At 51.7% G+C, this 19,202-nt stretch overlaps 1 protein-coding gene across 2 annotated transcripts in view; it reads right to left on the bottom strand.

Moving 5' to 3' along the window:
- Positions 1–17,729, bottom strand: part of SLC43A2 (solute carrier family 43 member 2) — a 48,669-nt gene extending 30,940 nt beyond the window's left edge. Inside the window, exons 1-4 of one of the 2 annotated variants that reach the window (XM_036769344.1) lie at positions 17,655–17,729; positions 16,966–17,177; positions 1,559–1,763; positions 32–87 (exon numbers count right to left, since the gene is read on the bottom strand). In XM_036769344.1, coding sequence (XP_036625239.1) covers positions 32–87; positions 1,559–1,763; positions 16,966–17,125 — 421 coding nt within the window. In that variant the 5' untranslated portion in view covers positions 17,126–17,177; positions 17,655–17,729. The remainder of the gene's footprint in view (positions 1–31; positions 88–1,558; positions 1,764–16,965; positions 17,178–17,654) is intronic. The other variant, XM_036769343.1, reaches the window with a different exon arrangement.
- Positions 17,730–19,202: the final 1,473 nt, after the last annotated feature.

Here is a 19,202-nt window from a genome sequence, read left to right as displayed (position 1 = left end):
CTGAGTCCTCCCTCTTGCCCAGAACACTCACAGTTTGGGTTGCTGGCTCCATAGGCGATCATCAAGCAAGAAACAGAAAAGCAGGCACTGAAAGAAATGGGAACTATCAGTCATTGCTATCGAGACCCTTCGAGGCTGGGGTTGGGGGCAGTGAATGCAGGGAATGGGAAAGATCACAACTCTTGGGCCTCTACCACTGGCCTCTAAATGTTACACCAGAATCAGAGGCATCAGAGAGATGGAGGCCCCTCACCAGCTTGGAAAACTGAAACCACATCACTCCCTCTAATCTGGAGGCAATGTGATGGTGGGGAACTGCCCATGCCCAACCAAAAGGAGTAGAGTGAAGTCTGCCTCTGCCTTTCACTGGCTGGGTGAGCCTGGCCAAGGCCATTTCTTTCTCTGATCCTCCCATTTCTCACCTGTAAAATGTGGTTGCTCACACTTCATAGGACTCTTGTGAGGGAGGTACTTTATAAACTCTAAAGCATTATAGATACCATGCCCCAAAAATCCTGGTGCATTTTTAAGCGTTTGACTTGGGGGACACACCGGATAAATCTGGGTTGCTATAATCATCGATGAGTGTATGGAAGCCTTCGAGCATTAAATTTTTTAAATTTTCTTTTTTTGTCATAAGCTTAATCGCCAGCAAACATGACCCTCTCAATATACAAAGCACAAAAAAGAGAGTTTTATATGCAATGATTGGGTTTTTTTAAACTAATGTGTTACATTTTAACCCTATACTAATAGCATTATTTACATTTCAGATATTACTCAAAAGACTCCAGGGGTGGGGAACCTGCGGCCTCAAGGCCACATGTGGCCCCCTAGGTCCTCAAGTGTGGCAAAGGGGTGCACCTGAGGACCTAGAGGGCCACATGTTCCCCACCCCTACTCTAACCCTTCTCGATTTCATTGGATACATAGTGCCCACTGGCCTTTACAACAAAAACTTTCAAAGGAAATACTCAAGAAGACTCCTCATTTAGGTAGAGACTGGTAAACCTGCCCATGAAGCCCCAAATGGAAGCCTACTAGACTTGGGAGATCATGAATGGAGAACTAGCAAAGACCCTCAAGGTCATGTGGTCCAGTTTTCTCCCCCTTCCCTTGTTTTGCAGATGAGGAAACTAAGGCCCAGGTAGAGAAGAAACTTGCCCATGGTCACACAGGTAGGAGAGGTAGGATTCAAACCCTGGTCCTCTGACCTTGGCCCCGGGCAGGCGTAGAATCCACCGTTCTCCTCTCTGTCACCTGCTCAAGTGCCAGGCCCATGGCTAAACACATATCACAAGGGCTCAGCAAAGTACCTGGTGACCGACTGACTAAGCTAGCCCACGGGGCAGGGCACAGCTGCTTCCTACTTGAGAGTACCATGCTTACTCTAGGTAATGGGCTTTACCAGGGATATACCTGTGCCCACTCCGGGTTTTTCCCATCAAGTTTCCCAAACCTGAACGCCAAAGTTCAGAGCAAGGAGGGTGGGCCCCATAGCTAGATAACTGGCTTGGGATTACTGGATGGCCTCCATTCAGAGGTCCTTAATACTAACCTGCCAAGCAAACGCAGCTTACGAGGCCCATATTTGTCCATGACGATGCCTAGGGGAAGAGTGATGGCGCTAAGCAGGAAGGAGCCCACTGTAAAAGCCAAGTTCAGCATTTCATCCTGGGCCTTACAGCTGAGCCAATTGTTCATCCAGCTCACCTCTTCCTGCTCCATATCTTGGGCCTGGACAGAGCTGTTGGTGATGTTCTCTGCAAGATGGAAAGAAGAAAAACACCGAAACACAATGATGAGGAGGAGGGCAATGAAGCGCTTAGTACGGCACTTATTCCTTGCCGAAAGGGTGTCGAGGCATTGAGGAAGGCCCCCGGTGGAGGAGGAGCCAGACATTTCCACCAACTGCCACCCACAGGGCAGACAGGCTTGGCTGGCCTTGCTGAAACCACCAGGCACCTGAGGTGGACACAGGAGGCAGCATGTTGACACTGATGGGGATGACCTGGGACCTTGAACCCAACACCTGGGGGAATAGCCATGCTTCCAGCAGAGAGCTGAGATGCAGCCTGGCACCTGCTCCTACAGATACTATAGCCCCAGTAATGAAGACCCAGAAAGGAAGCTTTGTGCCCCCAAAGTCCTCGCCACTGTCAAATGGTTCACTATCAGGGCCCGCCATGACTATTCATGGATGTGACATGCAAGAAGAGGCCCTGGCCTCTGCTTTGACCATGACACTCTTCCATCTGGCACCTTCCATGGATGTTGGGATGGGGGAGTTCCTGACAGCAGACTGGCTTCCTGTTCTCCTCATGTCTCCAAGGCTTAGCTTGGGCTTTGCACATGGGAAGGGCCCAATAAACACTCTCTTCATTTATCCTCTTGCTCTCATAGCCCACCTGAGGCCACTGCAGTTCTGGGGGGCCTCCAGAACCTTCCTTAGTGCTCCAGGGCAGCTCTGGGGCATCCAGACTAGCCCCAAGTCACCCCCTAATCCCAACACTCCTCAGGTGTCACTGTTGGCCCCCTGCCCTCTCAGAGGTGAAATTTACTTTATGACAGGCCCAGGGCAGCAAGTTTGGCCCCAAACCCCTACCTTGAACGTGTACAGTAACCCTACCTAACAGGTTTCCCAATTCCAGCTTTGCCAGAGTGTTTGGCCCCCAGGCACCAGATAGGACCCCACCACCCCCCACCTCCCCCAGTCATAACACCAATGGGAGAAAGCAGGTCAGCTCAGCCCAGCCCAGCCTGGATTAGTCCAGACTAACCGAGGTCAAAGAGACAAGATCAATCCTGGACAAATACCTAAGTCAAAAGGGCCTTATCTCATTGCCTTCAACTGTATTGGTGCAGGATGGGTCACATACCAAGGTCAGTGACCCACCCCAAAATAATGCAGGGAACAACTGCCCAAGGGTCAGACCTTGGTTGGAGTTTGGGGAAGTATGGCCATTACTGCCCCCGCCCATTCAATAAATGCAGAGAGCAAAGGCCCAGCTCCCTTGGGGGTGAAAAGGTGGGGGAAGGATGGAGTGGGAAGGGAGGGGGAGGGAGAGAAGCAGGGATGGGGGGAATGGAGGGGGGAGAAGCAGAGACTGGGTGGGGGGAACTCTTCCCTGGAGCCCACATTCTTTTATAAAAGTGCCAGACAGCCCTTCCCAGTACACTTCCCAGTCCCTGGCTGAATCTCAGAACTGGGCACACTTGGCTGCTGACCTCCTGATGATTTTTTCAGCTCTACCATGGCTTTCTTCACTCCTTTCATGTCATAACTGTGACATAACTAAGATGAGTGTCTTGTGCTTTGTGTCAGAATTTCCATTTGCAACTTGAACAGCCCCCTTTTTTATAGAGGGGGAAGGAAGTTCCTGCTTCATCGCCTTCACTTACTTAATTTGTCTTGGCTGCCTGATTTGTCCCTGTGTGGATACACCTGGTCACAGTTCATGGTCCTATGGAGCTGGAGGTATGGGCCACACCAGTGATGCAGTGACAGCCCTAGACTGTCACCTCCCAAGATCAGAGTCACCAAGGCCCAGAAATAGGAGGAAGAAGAGACCTTTGAGGCCTAAGGTGAAAGGAACAGTCAGCTGAACTCCTTAACCAGAATGCTGACTAATCTTGCCACACCAGGCCAGGCCCTCTGATTAACCTGCCCTTGTAAAGGGACTTACTTAAACAGCCAAAGGAGTAGGCCTTTCCATAGGCCTAACATCACAGAAAAGTGGACTGTCGGGGAAGCTGCGGATCTCACGGCGCTTGGCTGCTTTTCTTTCTAAGTCTATACCATCAACCTGTAGTGTTCCCAGCTCAACTGCTTGTCTGGGAGTCTCACAGTCTTTCTTTTGTTCTCCTTTCTGAATGTTTTTTTTTAAAGATGCCCCAATGACTCTCTTTCCCCCTTTTGCTACTCTAGCTTGCCCTTATGCCCCCCTGAAAGCCCACTTTCCTATCAGGAAAAGGTGAAGAGAATTAAAAAGAGAAGAAAGCCTTTGGAACACCGACACAGGCAAACAAAACAGGTTCCTGTATCGGCCATAGATGTCAAATTCGGCACCTTGAGGGAAGGAGAGAGTTTCATGCTTCACATCTGATTTGATGCTGAGGGAAGGGCAGGAAAAGGTTCTTAAGCTAAGGCAGCCTAAGCTGCCTCTTCCACTGTATCCAGGTGGGGACCAGGCCTTTCGAAAACTAGAGCCTCAAAAGATCCCTGCTGAGAGATGCCTGAACAGAAGCCACCAGCATGGAAGGAGGAGGAGAATCCAGGCTCTGCCAGCCTCTGGGTAATTAAACTATGTTGGTGTGGTGCCGGCTCAGGCCTCAGAGGCAGTAGGCACAAGGTAAGATACCGGCCTAGAGACAGGTCCGGCTGGCCGTAATATCTGGGCCCACAGATTACATCGGAAGTGTGTGTAAGAGATTAATTATAGCTAATTAATGAAGATAAACAATTAACTAGACATGGGAGAACCGGCTCAGCCCAGCCATCAGTCAGAGAAAAAAGAAAATAAGGCATGTTGTTTGAGGGAAGAGCCAGGAAGGATTTGAAACAGATAGAATTCCCAGAGCTGAAGACACAGAGCCAACATCAAGGCTGACGGACCTCAATTCTCTAGTTTTCCAAGAAAGCTGCCTTGTCTAACCAGTGGCCAAAGCACCTGGGCCCCACCGTGCTCCAAAATGGTCACATGCAGTCTAACCCTGCTAGGCCATTTCAGACTCTGCCTTGGCTAACTAGCCACACTCTTTCACATGACTCCTCAGATGTTTTTAAATGCATAAAATACATAGGGTTATGAAGGAAACCCATTATGTTGAAATGGTTATCAAAATTAAAAAACAAAAACCATTCAGGAACCCCCTGAAATCTATCCACAGAACCCAGGATAAGAACTCCTGCTCTAATCTACTATGATAGAAATGTATTTTTTTTAAAGACAGAGCTCTTCCTGTGTGCCAAGACAGCTCTGCTGGCACCAACAGGAAGGAAGCAGGCCTTCATTGTGGTCCCTGCGCTGACAAGGTCGCTGTACAAGGTGGACCTGCCAGGTGACCTGGGCCAAGGGGAAAAGAGCAGAGGTCTAGGGATGAAGAGGCAGATTTACTATATAGTCTTGGATCAGTCTCTTCCCCTTCCTGGACCACCAGAGGCCTCGGGAGCCCCTGCCAGCTTTGGGGCCAAAGTCTTAGAATCCCTATATGGAGCCTAGTACAAATTGGCCTCCCTGTTAGTCCCACCCACTGCTAACAGGAGGGCAAGCAGATGGAGGCCAAGACCCCTTCCTTAGGCCTCTCCTTAAACACTGGAACACAGCTTTCTGGGGCCCTCCAGAGCCTTCTCTCTCTCATTCCTTGTTACAGGAGATGGCTCTCTGGGCAGGAGGAGAGGCAGATCTTAGGATAAGCAGGTGAAGGAAAAACAAGAGACATCAATAACATTTATTTACTAAACAGGGGAGGAAGGGGGAGGGGGGAGGGGGATTGACAGCCAAATGCTGCTTTTTGTCATTCACTCCCTGGGTGACCTTGGGCAGATCCCTGAACCTCTGGGAGGCCTCGTTTCCTTAGATGGCCGAGAAGGCTCCTTCCTGCTCAAGTCTAGAATGTCCTGAAGGTGCCTCCCAGTTAACACAAGCTATAATTTATGTTCTCTCTCTCTCCCCCTTCTTCCCTCCCTCTCCCCCCCTCCTTTATCCCTCTCCCTCCTTCACTCCCCCCCTTTCTCCCCATCCCTTCTTCTCTCCCTCCCTTCCTTTCTCTCCCCCTCCCTCCCTCTCCCTCTCTCCTTTATCCCTCTCCCTCCCTCCCTTCCTCTCTCCCCCTCTCTCCTATCCCTCTCTCCCTCTCCTCTCTCTCTCCCCTCTCTCCTCCCTCCTTCTCCCTCCCTCTTCTCTCTTTCCCCTTCCCTCTCCCCCCCCCCAAAGTGGCAAGACCATGAGAACAGATGGGCAAAGAAGGCAGAGAGGCCCACTTCTTCCTCCTGGTTAGGCTGGGGATGGCTTGCTGGCTGCTGGAGCACTCCAGACAGCATTCTAGGACACCGTAGTTTTTCAATGCAAACTCTTGCTCTAACCAGGTGGTAGGTGATGAGGGGAAGGAGGGCGAGGCAGAGGTGCCAATCACTGAGTGGAGAGAGAGGTGGTGCCAGGTGGACTACCCCTACCCCCTTCTCAGACAGGTACAGTAGTGGGCCCACAGCCAGGGGAAGGGCATTGGCAGGTGGAGGGAGGCCAGGCTGGTGAAAGACCTCACCAATCTGCCATCTGAGGACCTCTTGAAAGAACTTCAGGGGCCTGGCCCAGAGCAGATTTAGGAGGGGACATGATAGCAGTGTTCAAGCAATTAAGTGACTAGTGCTTCAAGAAGAAGTTGATTTGTTCTACTTGGTCTCCAAGGATGATGGATAAAGACAGACTGCCATTCCTAACAGCTCACTACTTGGCACCTTGGACACGTCACTCAATGCCCCTAAGCCTGGTTCTGTAAGGGGCTTCTAAGGTCCCTGCTGGCCCAAGTCTCCATCATGAATTCAAAGCTGGAAAGGACCGCAGAGGCCGACCGAGTCTAACTCTCTCACATTACAGGCACAGAAACTGGGGCTGGGGGTGGAGCAGTAACTGGCCAGAGTCCCAGAGATAGCAAGTGCCCAGTGGCAGGATTTGAACCCTGCTCCTCTGACTCAGACTCAGCACTCTTCCCACTGCAAGGAGATACCTCCTAATGACTCGCTATCAAATAGAAGGCAGCCTGTCAATGGGGGTCTTCAGACAAAGGGTCATGGGCTTTATAGCTAAACGGGACCTCTGTGTCCAATTCCTTTTATACAAACAGGAAGCAAGGCCAAGATAGAGGTCTGGTGACTTGCCTAGGGTCACACAGCTAACAAGTATCTGAGGTAGCATCGAAACTCAAGGCCCAGCACTCTTAACAACCGCTGCCTCAGATTCCAGGATGACCATCTGCAGGACATGCTGGAGAGTGAAATCTTGTCTGGGGGTGGCCATCCCTAGATGGCCAGGGAGGTCCCTTTTAGGCCTCCAGTGAGGCAGAAAGCCACCAATTCACTCCCAAGGCAGCTCATTTCGCTAAGTGTTAGGATGCTGCTCAGAGAGATCATGGTAGGATGATGAGAAGTGCACTAGGCCTGGAGTCAGAGGACCTGGGTTCAAATCCTACCAATGACACTTGCTAGCTCTGTCAATTTGCTTCCAATCCACCTGGAAATGGGGGAAGCTGAAAGGGGGTTCACCTGCTGGTGTTGAGCCACAAGGGAAGCAGGGAGTGCTATCACATGCCTAGAAATCCACACCTTGTGTTGGCAGCAAACAAGGTAAGATCATCATAAATAACCCAGAAGAATGCCACAGCAGCACCCCACCCACTGTGCCATCCCACCTGGGGCTCTTTGGTTGGGCTACCAGAAAGCTGAAGAGATAAGGCCCCAGGAGGTGCCACCCCCGAGGAAGTCCCCTCTGCCTTCTCACAGCCAGCAGAGCGTGGCTGGGTCACCCCGCCAGCACATCCTCTCCTTGTGGTTCCACTGGCTATCCCATTCCACAAAGGGGGAAACAGAAAGAGGACTGGTAGAACCAGGCCGAGGGAAAAGCAGAAACAGGGCTGTTTACCCGCAGGCCCAGAGGAGGGAGGAGGAAACAATACAATGCTCTGTTCAAATGAACTTCACCATAGCAGAGTCAAAGAAAGCATGTCTGTGCCAGATGCAACAGCCATCAACAGCTCGGGAATGAGCGATACCACTGGGGCTCCTCTGGGGAGGACTCACTCCCAGCTAGAGGTTTCTTAGAGGTGACAAATGTCGCCTCACCCTGAGCCTCACCCAATCTGGGGCACCAGCGGCTATTATCATCCCCTTTTTACAGATGAGGGAAACTGAGGCTTGGAGCTTAAATGACTTGCCTGGGGTCACACAGCTAAAAAGTGTTTTAAGCAGTAATACTAACCCAGGCAGCACTGCATAGTGAATAGAGCGAGGAACTTGGCCTAAGGATGGAAGGCCTGGGTCAAAATCCTGCCTCAGTGTGTGACCGTAGGCAAGTCAGGCTAATCTATCCACAAGTGCCTACTATGTGCTAGATACTGGAAATACAAGTACAAAAAACGAAATGATCCCTACACTCAAGGTGCTTCCACTCTAATGTAAAATGAGGTGGTCTGCCTGTAAGGTCCCTTCTTGCTCGAAATTAATGAAGCATCTCCCCAACTCCCAAGTCAACCACTCAACCCACCGTGTCACTGGGCTTCCCGTGATTCCCAACAGATCCAAGAGCTTTTTCTTGAATCCCACCAAATGAAAAACCAATGACAAAACAGTCAGGGCCCTCTGGGATTACGGAGCTCACTAAATTTGGGAAGTCCTTAGAACAAAAGAGGCCCTTTGATTAGAGCTTTAGGCCCTCGGCCTGGCTTCCACACAGCTCCTTCCCCACCCCCACCCCCATGGGATGCCAGGCTCCAAAAATATATTGCTGACTGGGCTCAACCTGGACAATCCCACCCCAGGCTCTCCTGCCACTCTCTGAAATCCTCAGTCCATCCTATCCGGCAACAGGAAACATCTCAGTTCACCAAAGGAGATGTGGGGGAGAGGTCAGTCTCAGACACTGAACAAACAGGAGAAGCCAGACCAGAGAAATAAAGGGTGGTCCCCTAGCCAGATAGAGCCTCGCCATTCTCACATAGCTGTGTGTGAATACAACCCCCCTTCTTGTCTTGTCTCAAGAAAAAAGTACCCAGAACAGGGACGGTCAGGTTGCTGTAAATATCCCCATTGTTTGGGGGCAAGAATAATCCCTTGATGCTGCTCAGCATGAAGGGGGATGTCACAAGGCCATCCACAAGGTCCCTGAGAACCAACACTAACCAGACAGAATCTTTCTGGGACATGGTAAACAAAGGGAAGCCAGCTGATGGGGGGAGGGGAACTGACTGGGTCATAGAGAGTAAAGTCAGGCAGAGAGAGTAAGGGGGAAAGACAGAATTACCAAGGGGATGCTGGGTAATAAGGAGATGTCACTTGTCTAGAAGGGTGGCAGATCTCACTCCGGGCAATGTGTCCACATCATTATGCTGCTGGTTCCATCCCAGGGATGGCGTACCCACTCCCTCGGTCCAGGGGCAGCCACACAATAGCTGAGCCATCCATGGCTTAGTTTCCCCATTTGGGGTTCTGGGATAGGAGCAAGAGCAGGAGACAAGAGCCTGGCTCTTCAAGATCCAAGCCAACAATGGCCTCCAGGCCCTCTTGGAGAAGAGAGAGGCAGAAGCTGTGGCTTATAAGATGAGGAGAGGCAGGGGAAGAAAGGCAAAGGGACAGCACAATGGCCTCAGGGCTGGCCTTAGCCTCTGCCTGTGTGACCCTGGCCAAGTCACTTCCCTGGCTCTTGCCCTAGGCACCTAAGAAAAGAGTTCTTAACCTCTGAACTTCTTTTTGTTCCATTATTATGCTGATCTCTGCATTTCAACATAACTGGCTTCCTTTGTAATCCGATGTATTTTATTTTACGTATGGAAAAACATTATTCTGAGAAGCAAGGGTCCAGAGGTTCCACTGGACACCCGAGAGTGGCCACTCTGTAATGGCAAAGGGAGTTTCCTCACTTGGAGTTCCTACGCTAATGAAATCACTGACTCAGACTCAGCAGTCCCGCTAGCTACTTCTGGTAGATTTCTGCCCCGGTCCACCACGCCCACAAAATAGAAAGATAAAATATGTGACAAGCGGTCATGTAAACCACAGCAAAAGTGAAAGAGTACACTTAGGAATCCTGCACCTCTGGCCTAAAAGGATGGGAGGGCTTCGTAAAATGGGTGTGCCCCAAAGCATCACATCGAAAAGTCTACAGATTCCATCTGAGGGCAAGGGGAGAAAGGGAGAGAGACTCAGAGCTCCCTGCATCCCCTGGTCAGCCCCCGTGACCTAGGTGACCTAGCATGGGCCATCGCCAGTGTGTACAAATCATTCGGGTGCCCCAGACCAGCTCAGAAAAGTGCCCCCCCCAACTCACCCCACCTGTATCTCTTCCAAAGCCTCGGCCAATCGCCCCTGATGTGGAGACATCATTGTGCAAGAGACTCCACTTATCAAAAACTAAATACCTAGGTAGCAGGGCAGCGGAACACTCTGGCATCAAAAAGATACACCTTTACGGGAACATAGAAACAAGTTTTCTGTTGCATGTCCCTGCCTGTTTTGTCCTAGGCAGCCTTGGGATCTGCAGTCTTAGCCCGCTCTCGCTGCTTCCCAGACGGACAGCACCTCTCTTCTCTCCCTCTCTCTCCATTCCCTCTTCTTTCTCTTTCTGCTCTCTGTCTCTCTCGTCTCCCTCCCTGTCTTTCCCTTTCTGTCTCTCCCTCCCTTTCTCTGTCTCTCCCTCCCTCCTTTTCTGCCTCTCCCTCCCTCCCTTTCTCCATCTCTCCTCTCCCTCACTCTCTTACCTTCCCTTTCTCTCTCTCCTCTTTCTCCCACTCCTTCCCCTTCTCTTCTCCTGCTCTCTTTCTGTATTTCTCGGTCTCTGTCTTTGTCTCTTGTGTTCTCTCTCTCTCCTCACCACTCCCCCAAGAACATCCTAAGACCTCAGAGGATGTGGGTTTGAGCCCCAGCTCTGACGTTCACACCAGCTCTGTGGCCTTGGGCATCTTTCAGGGTCTTCAGTTTCTTCCTCTATAAATGAACATCACAAATCGCTGGGCTCTCTGCTTGAGAGGCAGCTCGGTGCAGTGGAGCAAGCTGGCCTCAGAGCCAGGAGGCCCTGGGTTCTAGTCTCACTTCAGAACCAGCCTTCCTGTGTGTCCCGAGGCAATGTGTTTCCTTTCTCAGCCTCCCAGGCAGCCCCTCCCTAGAGGGGATGGCAGAGCAGGGGAAGCCCTGTTTTGGGAGATGGGGCTTCCTCCCTAGAAGTCTCCCAGGCCAACAAAATCACAGGCTGACCCCCCGCCCCGATCCCCACCAAGACTATTAAGGACTAAAGATGAAGGGAGGATGAGAAACTCACAGGATCACAGATTTAGAACTGGAAGAAGGCTCGTTTTATTTACTTCTTTTTCCAATGAACAAGCCCTCATCCCAATCTCCCCTCCTCAACACACACACACACACACACACACACTCCCCATCTCAAACAATAAAAAAGGAAAAAAACCCATTCCTATCAATTCCACACAGTCAGTGGAAGCCCATTCCTCCATGGGCCCGGCCCCCAGCCCAGGTCTCCCTGTGCTGTTCAGGCCTGCCCCACCCCCACTTTCCCTTCAGGCCCCTGGTGGTCATGGGATTGCTCTTTCTAAGCTGTTTTTCCCTACGATGTTGCTGTTATTGTATAAATGGTTCTCCTGGCTCTCCATCTGTTCCCAGAGGTCTGCCCAGTTTGGGGACTGAGACTGTCCACGTTCCCACATCTTATGGTACAATAATATTCCATGATACTCATAAATCAGCATTTGTTTAGTCACCAATCTCACTTTATGCCTCCCTCCCCCCATGAATAAAGGAGTCACCCAAGGTCACTGGTAATAAGTGGCAGAGGCCAGGTTCTGACCTGCATACTGTGATTCCAATGGAAGGAAAGCAGACGGGGTCAGAGAGCTGTCCTTGGAGTCAGGAAAAGCTGGGTTCAAGACCTGCCTCTGGCCCATCTGGACTGTGTGACCCTGGGGAAGTCACTTCCCCTTCTAAGTGCCCTCCAGCAACTCCAAGACTATAGATGTCAGAGAAGGTGCCAGCTTTCAGCGAGTAACAGAGGGAGTTTTCTCTCCCAAGAGTTCCTTCTAACGATGAAATCACATAATGAGGTATCTGACAGAGTTTTGGGGATGAAAAGGCTTTGTAAATGTTCAAGTGTGACTCTGTACACATCTCATCTCCTCCCCTAGACAATAATAAGCTCTTAGGGGCATGTATAAAGTTTTATACAACCCTGTATCCACCACAACCACAACCCAGGCTATGCCTCATATGCCGGAGAATGGCCCATTTGAACCACAGGCCTGCTCAAACTGCATTCCAAGAGACTGGACCCTAGAGCACAAGAGACTAGAAGAAGGAAGAAGGCAAGGCAGCCTGGACTGCAGTGTAGGGGAAAGTACAAATCTGTGTGGAAACATCATTCTCCGTGGCCGAGGTCCCACGGTGGTGTTCTGCCAAGGCTACATCAGAGCAAAGGGAGTCAGAGTCACCAGGGAGTCTGGTGTCTGATGGAGACCATGACGCCACAGACAGGCACTGGTCTCTTGGGTCCTCCAATTCTGCCTTTTCCCTCTCAAGTCCCAGGAAGAACAGGTCACAGATTTAAAGGTGGAAGGAACCTTAAAGGGTAGGCAGGTGGTAAAAGGGACAGGGTCTTGACTTCGAGTCAGCAAGACCCCAGATCAAATCCTGCCTCCAACATTTACCAGACACATCACTTAACCTCTGAAACCTACACGTGTGAAATGGGAGTAAGAACAACACCTCCCTTAGAGGATCAAATAGGCTAATAATTGTAGAGCTCTTTGTACACCTCAAAGCCTCACATAACTCTAGATCTGATCTGACTCAACCCCTCGTTTTCCAGATGAAGGATCAAAGGCTCAGAGGAGTTTTATGACTTAACCAAAGTCACTTATAAAGCCAGCAGCAGATCCAGGATCTGAACCCAGGGCCTCTGACTCTTTCCACTGAACCACAAATCGTCCCTTGACACTGACTACCTGCATAAAACTGGGGAAGGGATGGGCTAGCTGGCCTCTGTGATCCCTGCCAGCTCTGGGGCTCTGACCCTGCGGCAGGCAGTAAGTACCTCCCCCTCACCCATTGTACCCACTGCACTGGTGCCTTCCAAGCTGAATGTCAAAAACAAAACCCAAGTTCAGCCTGGCTCTGGCCCCCATGGATGCCTGGCCAGGCTCTGAAGATCATTCAGAGAAGGAGAAAAGGCTTAACAGGCTCCGGCTGACTGTCTCCAAACTGGTCTTAAAAGAAAAACAAAAGAAAGTTGACAAATGTGCATTTCGCCCCTTGTAAATTGGCTCCTACATTACAGCTTTCTTTCAGAACCAATCCTCCAGAGGCAGCTAAAGTTCTCCATCTAATTGCCTCTTTATCACTGCCAAGTTTGAAGACTTTAAACCTATTCGACAAAAGATCTGAACCATAAATCTCCCCATCTTAGTCAGAGGCCTGCCATGACTTCTGGTCCTGAAAGCAACAGGTCAGAGCGATCTCCCAGAAGTGCTGATAAGGAACGCCGACCCAGATAACCCGCCCTCACTCAGCAGGAATTCCAGAAGAAGATGCTGAATCAACAGGTTAGGGGCACAGAATCAGCAGAACCAAAATTCAGGTGGGAGCAAAGGGCTCCTAAGGAGCTGAGCTCTGAAGACAAGAACATCAGCTCATGCCTGGGGAGATCAAAGGCCCACGGCCAGCCGTTCTGTCCAGTGTGAGAACATGCTTTCAGTTCAGTTCAACTGATTCAACGACACCAGCATTTTCTTGTACCTACTGCGTGTTAGGCACAGACACAAAACTGGCCGGGTTCTTAACCCAGATAAATTCTTGAGGACTGTTTCTCCACATTAACAGGTTTTCTTTGTAATCCTATGCATTTAAAAGCAGGATTCTGAGGAGTCCAAAGGTTTCACAGACTACTATCAAAGACACCTAGAACACACACAAAACGAAGAACCTCTGTTCTAGGGTATCACTAAAAAGAATCTTCCTGACCCATGTGGTCTCCGTGGGGGTGGGGTAGGGAACCAACCACTCCTGACCATGTTGACTGGATCAGACAAAATAGTATTACCATTTGGTGCTTAAAAAACACCACCACCACTACCCAAACTTGGTAGTCTAAGCCTCAAACCCAATGAGAAAGGAGGTAGCCAATCCAGGTATGACGGGTCAGGAAAGGGAAAAGAAAGAAGTCAGGGAGAAGAATGTGCCAACTGACTTGGTCCTTTCAGAGTAGTCATTAATCTCTCTGGTAACATTTCTCGGACTTAGAAAAAACCACCTGTCTAGAGAACAAGGTCTGCCTTTTCCATCACCCAAGATTTCTGCTGATGAGGGCAAAGCCTAGCCAACAGCCCTTAGGCTGTTAGGAAATGTTTTTTGAGCAGCTAAAGGTCACGGGTTACAAGTGATATACTCTCTACCCTTTTCCAGGTATCTATCCCCCTCCCCCAGGCACTTTCCTGCCCTGAGCCTCTTAAACTTGGCTTCCTTGATGAAACAGAGACTCTGGCTCTCCTAGGGGACAATGGGAGAACTGGGTGCTGGTTACTCCCACAGCAAGCCTGCCTGCCTGCCTTGTTTTCTCCTCACTCGAGCTAAGAACTCCAAGATCATATTGGCAGAAGAGGAAATCAGGCCTAAACTCATTAAGGGTGCTGTGCCTGGATGGCCTCCGGAGGAAGAGTGAAGTGTCATCTAAATAGCCAGTTTTAGATTGGGTAGGGTGTGGCTGAGATTGAGATGGATTATCTCTTATCTAAATTTTCCATCCCTGGTAAGTAGAGAGACTTGGTTGGGGGGATGTCACTTCCCCCAGTTTCCTGGGGGACCCTAGGGGTGTTATGCCCATCAGCATTGTCTAAGATTCCATATCTGAAGTGAACAGACCAAGAGTCATCATACCTGGGTTCCAGTCCCAGGCCTCCCTACCACCAGCTAGCTGTGTGATCGGGGTCAAATCCTCTTTTTCCTCTGGGATCATTTTGAAGTCCCTTCAAGTCTGTGACCCTGAGGTCCCAAGCTATGACAATTTAGCCAAAATTATGAAAAACAAAACAAAACCAAAAAGCAGATGTTGTGACCTTACAGGTACAACGGTCATCTTTTGGAAGCTCCAAATCCCAAGTGGTTTGGGTCAAAGGGCATTCTTTTTTGCAAGTGCAGGGAACAGAACTGGATGGGAGGTTTCCTTCGTGTGGTGACCTTCCAGAGGAGGTAACTCCTTCAGCCAAGGTAGCCCTCAGCCCTTTTGCTGTGATTTACAGTCTCAGAGAGTTGTTTAGGACACTAGAGGCTAAGTGACTTTCCCAAGGTTACCCAGTGAGGCTTGAACTCTGGTGTTTTCTGACCTTAAGAATGTTTCCCTTTCAAAATCTCATTTAATGGTCACTTTCCTTCCTTGAAATCTGGATAGTACTAGCAAATTCCGGTTAATTGGTCTCTACCTACAGGATATGCTTCCCCAATTTTGATAACCACACAGCAGCTAATATTTTGTTGTTGTTCAGTCATGTCTAACTCCTCATGACCCCATTTGGGTTTTTCATGGCAAAGATATTGGAGGGGTTTGCCATTTCCTTTTTCGGTTCATTTCCTTTTTCGATTCATTTTTACAGATGAGGAAACTGAGGTAAACAGGGTTAAGTGACTTGCCCAGGGTCACAAAGCTGGATTTGAACTCAGGTTTTCCTGACTCCAAGTCTGGCGCTCTATTCACTGCGTCACTTAGCTGCCCACCTAAAATTTTACATAGGGCTTTAAAGCACACGAGGCCCTTTAGAGTCATTATCAATATGATCCCCACAACAAACCTACCTACATCGTAAACACTGCTAGTATTATTTTCATCATTTTACAGACAAGAAACTGAGTCTCAGAGAAGTGAATTAACTTTATGGTCAATGGTGCAGCCAGTAAGTACTGGCTGGAGTCACTAGACCTCCCTAAAAGCGAACAACCCACAACCCAACTAGGATCCTACAAGGTTAAAGAAGCCTCAGAATGTCCAAATGGGAAGGGTTTTAGAGACCCTCCCTAACCCCTCCCCTCCATCACAATCCACAAACAGATCAGCCACCCCCAGCACTACAACCATCTCTTTAATAGCCTTTGAACATCACAAAGCAACTAGACTCATCAGCTAGTTTCCAATGGCACCATACCCTTAGGGAACTTGCATTTCAAGACCTTTCCCAGTGGGCCAAAGTCCAGCTCCTAGATGGCAAGCTTCCCAAGGGCAGGGGCCGGTCTCATCTGAACTCTGCATCTCCTACAGCGCTCTCCATAGAGCAGGAGCTTAACAGTGTACAGTGACGACAAACCAAGCCTAGGAACCACAACTTCCTCTCAACATCTCTCACAGACTCGTCACTAAATCAAAAAGATTCCCTTGCCTGAAGACACTCTGAACTGAACAAACCTGGGCTCATCTGAGCAACCATCAGAGACCCACCAAGCACCTGCTGTGCGTGAAGGGTAGTCACAGTGTGATCACAGTCTGATCACAGCGAAAGGCCAGATTCTGGAGTCAGCAGACCCAACACTCGTTGGCTGGGGGGCCTTGCTCACCTAAGTCTCTTCGATTTAGAACTGGAAGGGATCTGATAGTCGGCATGACCCCAGAGTTAGAGCCAATGGGTCCCTTTCGGTCTTCCAGGTCTAACTTCTCCTTTCCAAGAGGAAGAAACAGACACTGATAAAGGGAACTGACTTGCCCAAGACCACGAAGGCAGTGACAGAAGGTCAGGATTGGAACCCAGGTTCCCAGATTCCAAATCTGAGGTTCTTTCCACTACATCTCTTGACCTTAATTTGCTCATCTATAAAGTAGGGACAGCAAGGCTTATACCTTCATGGTATATCAATACCTCCCATCCATATTGCTTCGATTCCCATTTCCCCCTTTATCTGCCTTGTGGCCTACCCTCTGTGGGTCTCACCTTCTTCATCTCTACAATGGGGACAGTATCCCAAACCCTCCTTTACAGCTAGCAATTGAGAGGATGTATATGTAGGTTTTCCAAAGCACGGAGACAACTCTAAGTGATCATATACCCGGCACTGTGGGGGTGGATACAGAGATTATAGAAATACGGACTTCCCTGCAAGCCTCTGAGTGGTGGGAAGAGCTGGCTAATCCCGCCCTAGCCGGGCTCGATGATATCACCCCATTTTAGAGCGTACCCATAAGCCCCAGACCCCCTCCCCCGCCCCGCATTACTTACCTGGCTCTGTACACAGATAGGAATAGAAGCCCTCCGACTTGAGCATGATGAGCAGAGACCCCCAGCCCAGGAGGACAGCAGAGAAAAGAAGATTTTCCACCACGGCGGTGCAGGCCATCCACCATCGCCTCCGGTGGGCAGTGGCCAGAGTGGGAGCCATGGCTCAAGGCGGGTGGGTGAGGGGACAGCCCAGACCGAGCCCAGGGGACAACCTGGAAGGAGAACTCCCGGTCACAACCTGGGTGCTTTGATGGCAGGGAGCAGTGGGTGGCTGGCGCACCTCCCCCTTCCCAGCCTCTGCAGCAAAATGCAAACTATGTCACCCCTTCCACGGAGGCTGCCGCAGGTGGGGGAAGGAAGGAGGGTTGAGCAAGAGGCAGGCTCAACCCGGAGAAGCCAGGAAGCCCGGCAGGGAGCTCAGATCTGGGTTTGAGGCCGCTCATCCAGAGCCGGAGCCCGCTGCCCACCGCAGCATCGCCCCCCTCCCCGTGCCAGTCAAACTGGAGGCTCCCCGACCCTCCATCCCATTTAATGCATGGGGAAACTGAGGCACAGAGGGAGGAGGAATAAAGATTCCGGGGTCCCTGGGTCCGAGTCCCCTGCGAGGGATGGACAGAGCCTGAGAACTCTCAGGGGCTACAGCCAGACACAGCGCCAGGGTGCAGGGAGGGAGGGGACCCCCGACTCACCTGCGCCGGTCGCTGTCCCAGCCCTGAGCCCTGAGGCCCGAGCACGCCCGCCCGCCCGCCCGCTAGCTCGCACACAGATCCTGCTCCGGAGGGACTGCTCCTTTAACCACAGAATCAGCGCCCGGAGCCGCGGGACAGCCCGCCTCCCCTCTCGCCCATTGGCTCGGCGGCCCGGAGGAGCCGCGGCCCCATTGGCGGATCTCCGGGTCGCTAGGTGCTACGGGCACGCGAGCCCCGCATGGGACGGGCGAAGCCGGTTCGAACCGGCGGCGCGAGCCGCCCGATCGGCCCCCCCTCCGCCTCCCCAGGCTCCAGTCCTGGTGCCTCGGGCCCGGTGCGCTGCCGGTACCCCGGCACCAGACTCCCGCCCTTTCCCCACCTTATTCATCTCTCCCGCCCGGCCTCCGAGCCCTGCGCTACGCCGTCGTTGTCCCCCGCTCCCACCCCGCAAACAGGCCTCCTCCTTCCCTCTTTCCCCCGGGCCGCCCGGAGCCCCTCGGCGCCGCTCACCCAGCTCCCACCCGATGTGTGTCGGGCCCGCCCGGAGCCTTTTCTGCCCCCCTTTTATTCCAGCCCTTTTATTCCGACCCCGAGAGGAAAACACTGCCACGCGTTGATTGGTCCAGATGGCGCTAGAAACAGGCAGCAACCAATCAGAAGCCGCCCGCCCGGCAGCGAGCACGAGCCGGTTCCGGCCGGACCGAGAGACAAACAAGAGAGCTTCGGGGAAGGGGAGGGAGAGGGTCGGGAGGGGAGGGGGGAGAGGGCTGCGGGGACCCCGGGCTCCTCGCCCCGCCCCCCCCTGGACGCTCCCCCTCTGTCCTGGCTAGGGCTTTGCCCGGGCCACCGCACCCCGCGGAGACTCCCCCGCCCCAGTTATACCGCCCGACCCCCCAAATGTGCCCCTTATCCCCCCTTTATAGGCGTGACCCCCAAATGTGCAGTCAGCTGCAGCCCCTTCACTGCCTTGACCCCCGAACGCGCGCCCCTCCCTGTGAAGTCACTGCCTAAGCACCCCTTATACCGTCCTGAACCCCGAGGTACCCCCAGCTGATTCCCCTCTGCTCCCCTTTACAGCCTTGACCTCCAAATGGGCCCCCTCCCCGTGCTGTCCTCACCGACCCCACTCGTCTTGGACCCCAGATGTTGCCCCGGTTTTGTCTCCCAGCCCCATTTATCTCCTCGCCCCCACAGTTCACCCCCAGTTGTTTCCCCTCCCCCATGACAGCCTCAATCCCCAGATGTGCCCCTCTTTCCAGTCTTTCTTCGCCGACTCTGCCCGTTATACCACCAGCTCCCCCCCCCCCGCCCCCAGTTTCGCGATCCCTTACCTTCCCCCAGCTGTCTTCTCCGCCCTCGCCACCCCCCCACCCCTCCCCCGCCCCTTATGTCACTCATTGCCTTGGATGTTACATGTCCTTTCCTGGGGTTTTGCCCTAGTATGTTTTCTCTGCCCATATTCTTTTATACCACTCTGACCCCCAAATGTGTCCCCCGGCGGTTCCCACTTGTGTTTACTGAGCACACCCTATTGTAACACCAACCCCC

Source organism: Trichosurus vulpecula, chromosome 7 (assembly GCF_011100635.1).
Source record: "Trichosurus vulpecula isolate mTriVul1 chromosome 7, mTriVul1.pri, whole genome shotgun sequence".
NCBI classification, from domain to species: Eukaryota; Metazoa; Chordata; class Mammalia; order Diprotodontia; family Phalangeridae; genus Trichosurus; species Trichosurus vulpecula.
The sequence above is the reverse complement of the archived record's forward strand: the minus strand, read 5'-3'. Positions and strand labels throughout refer to the sequence as shown.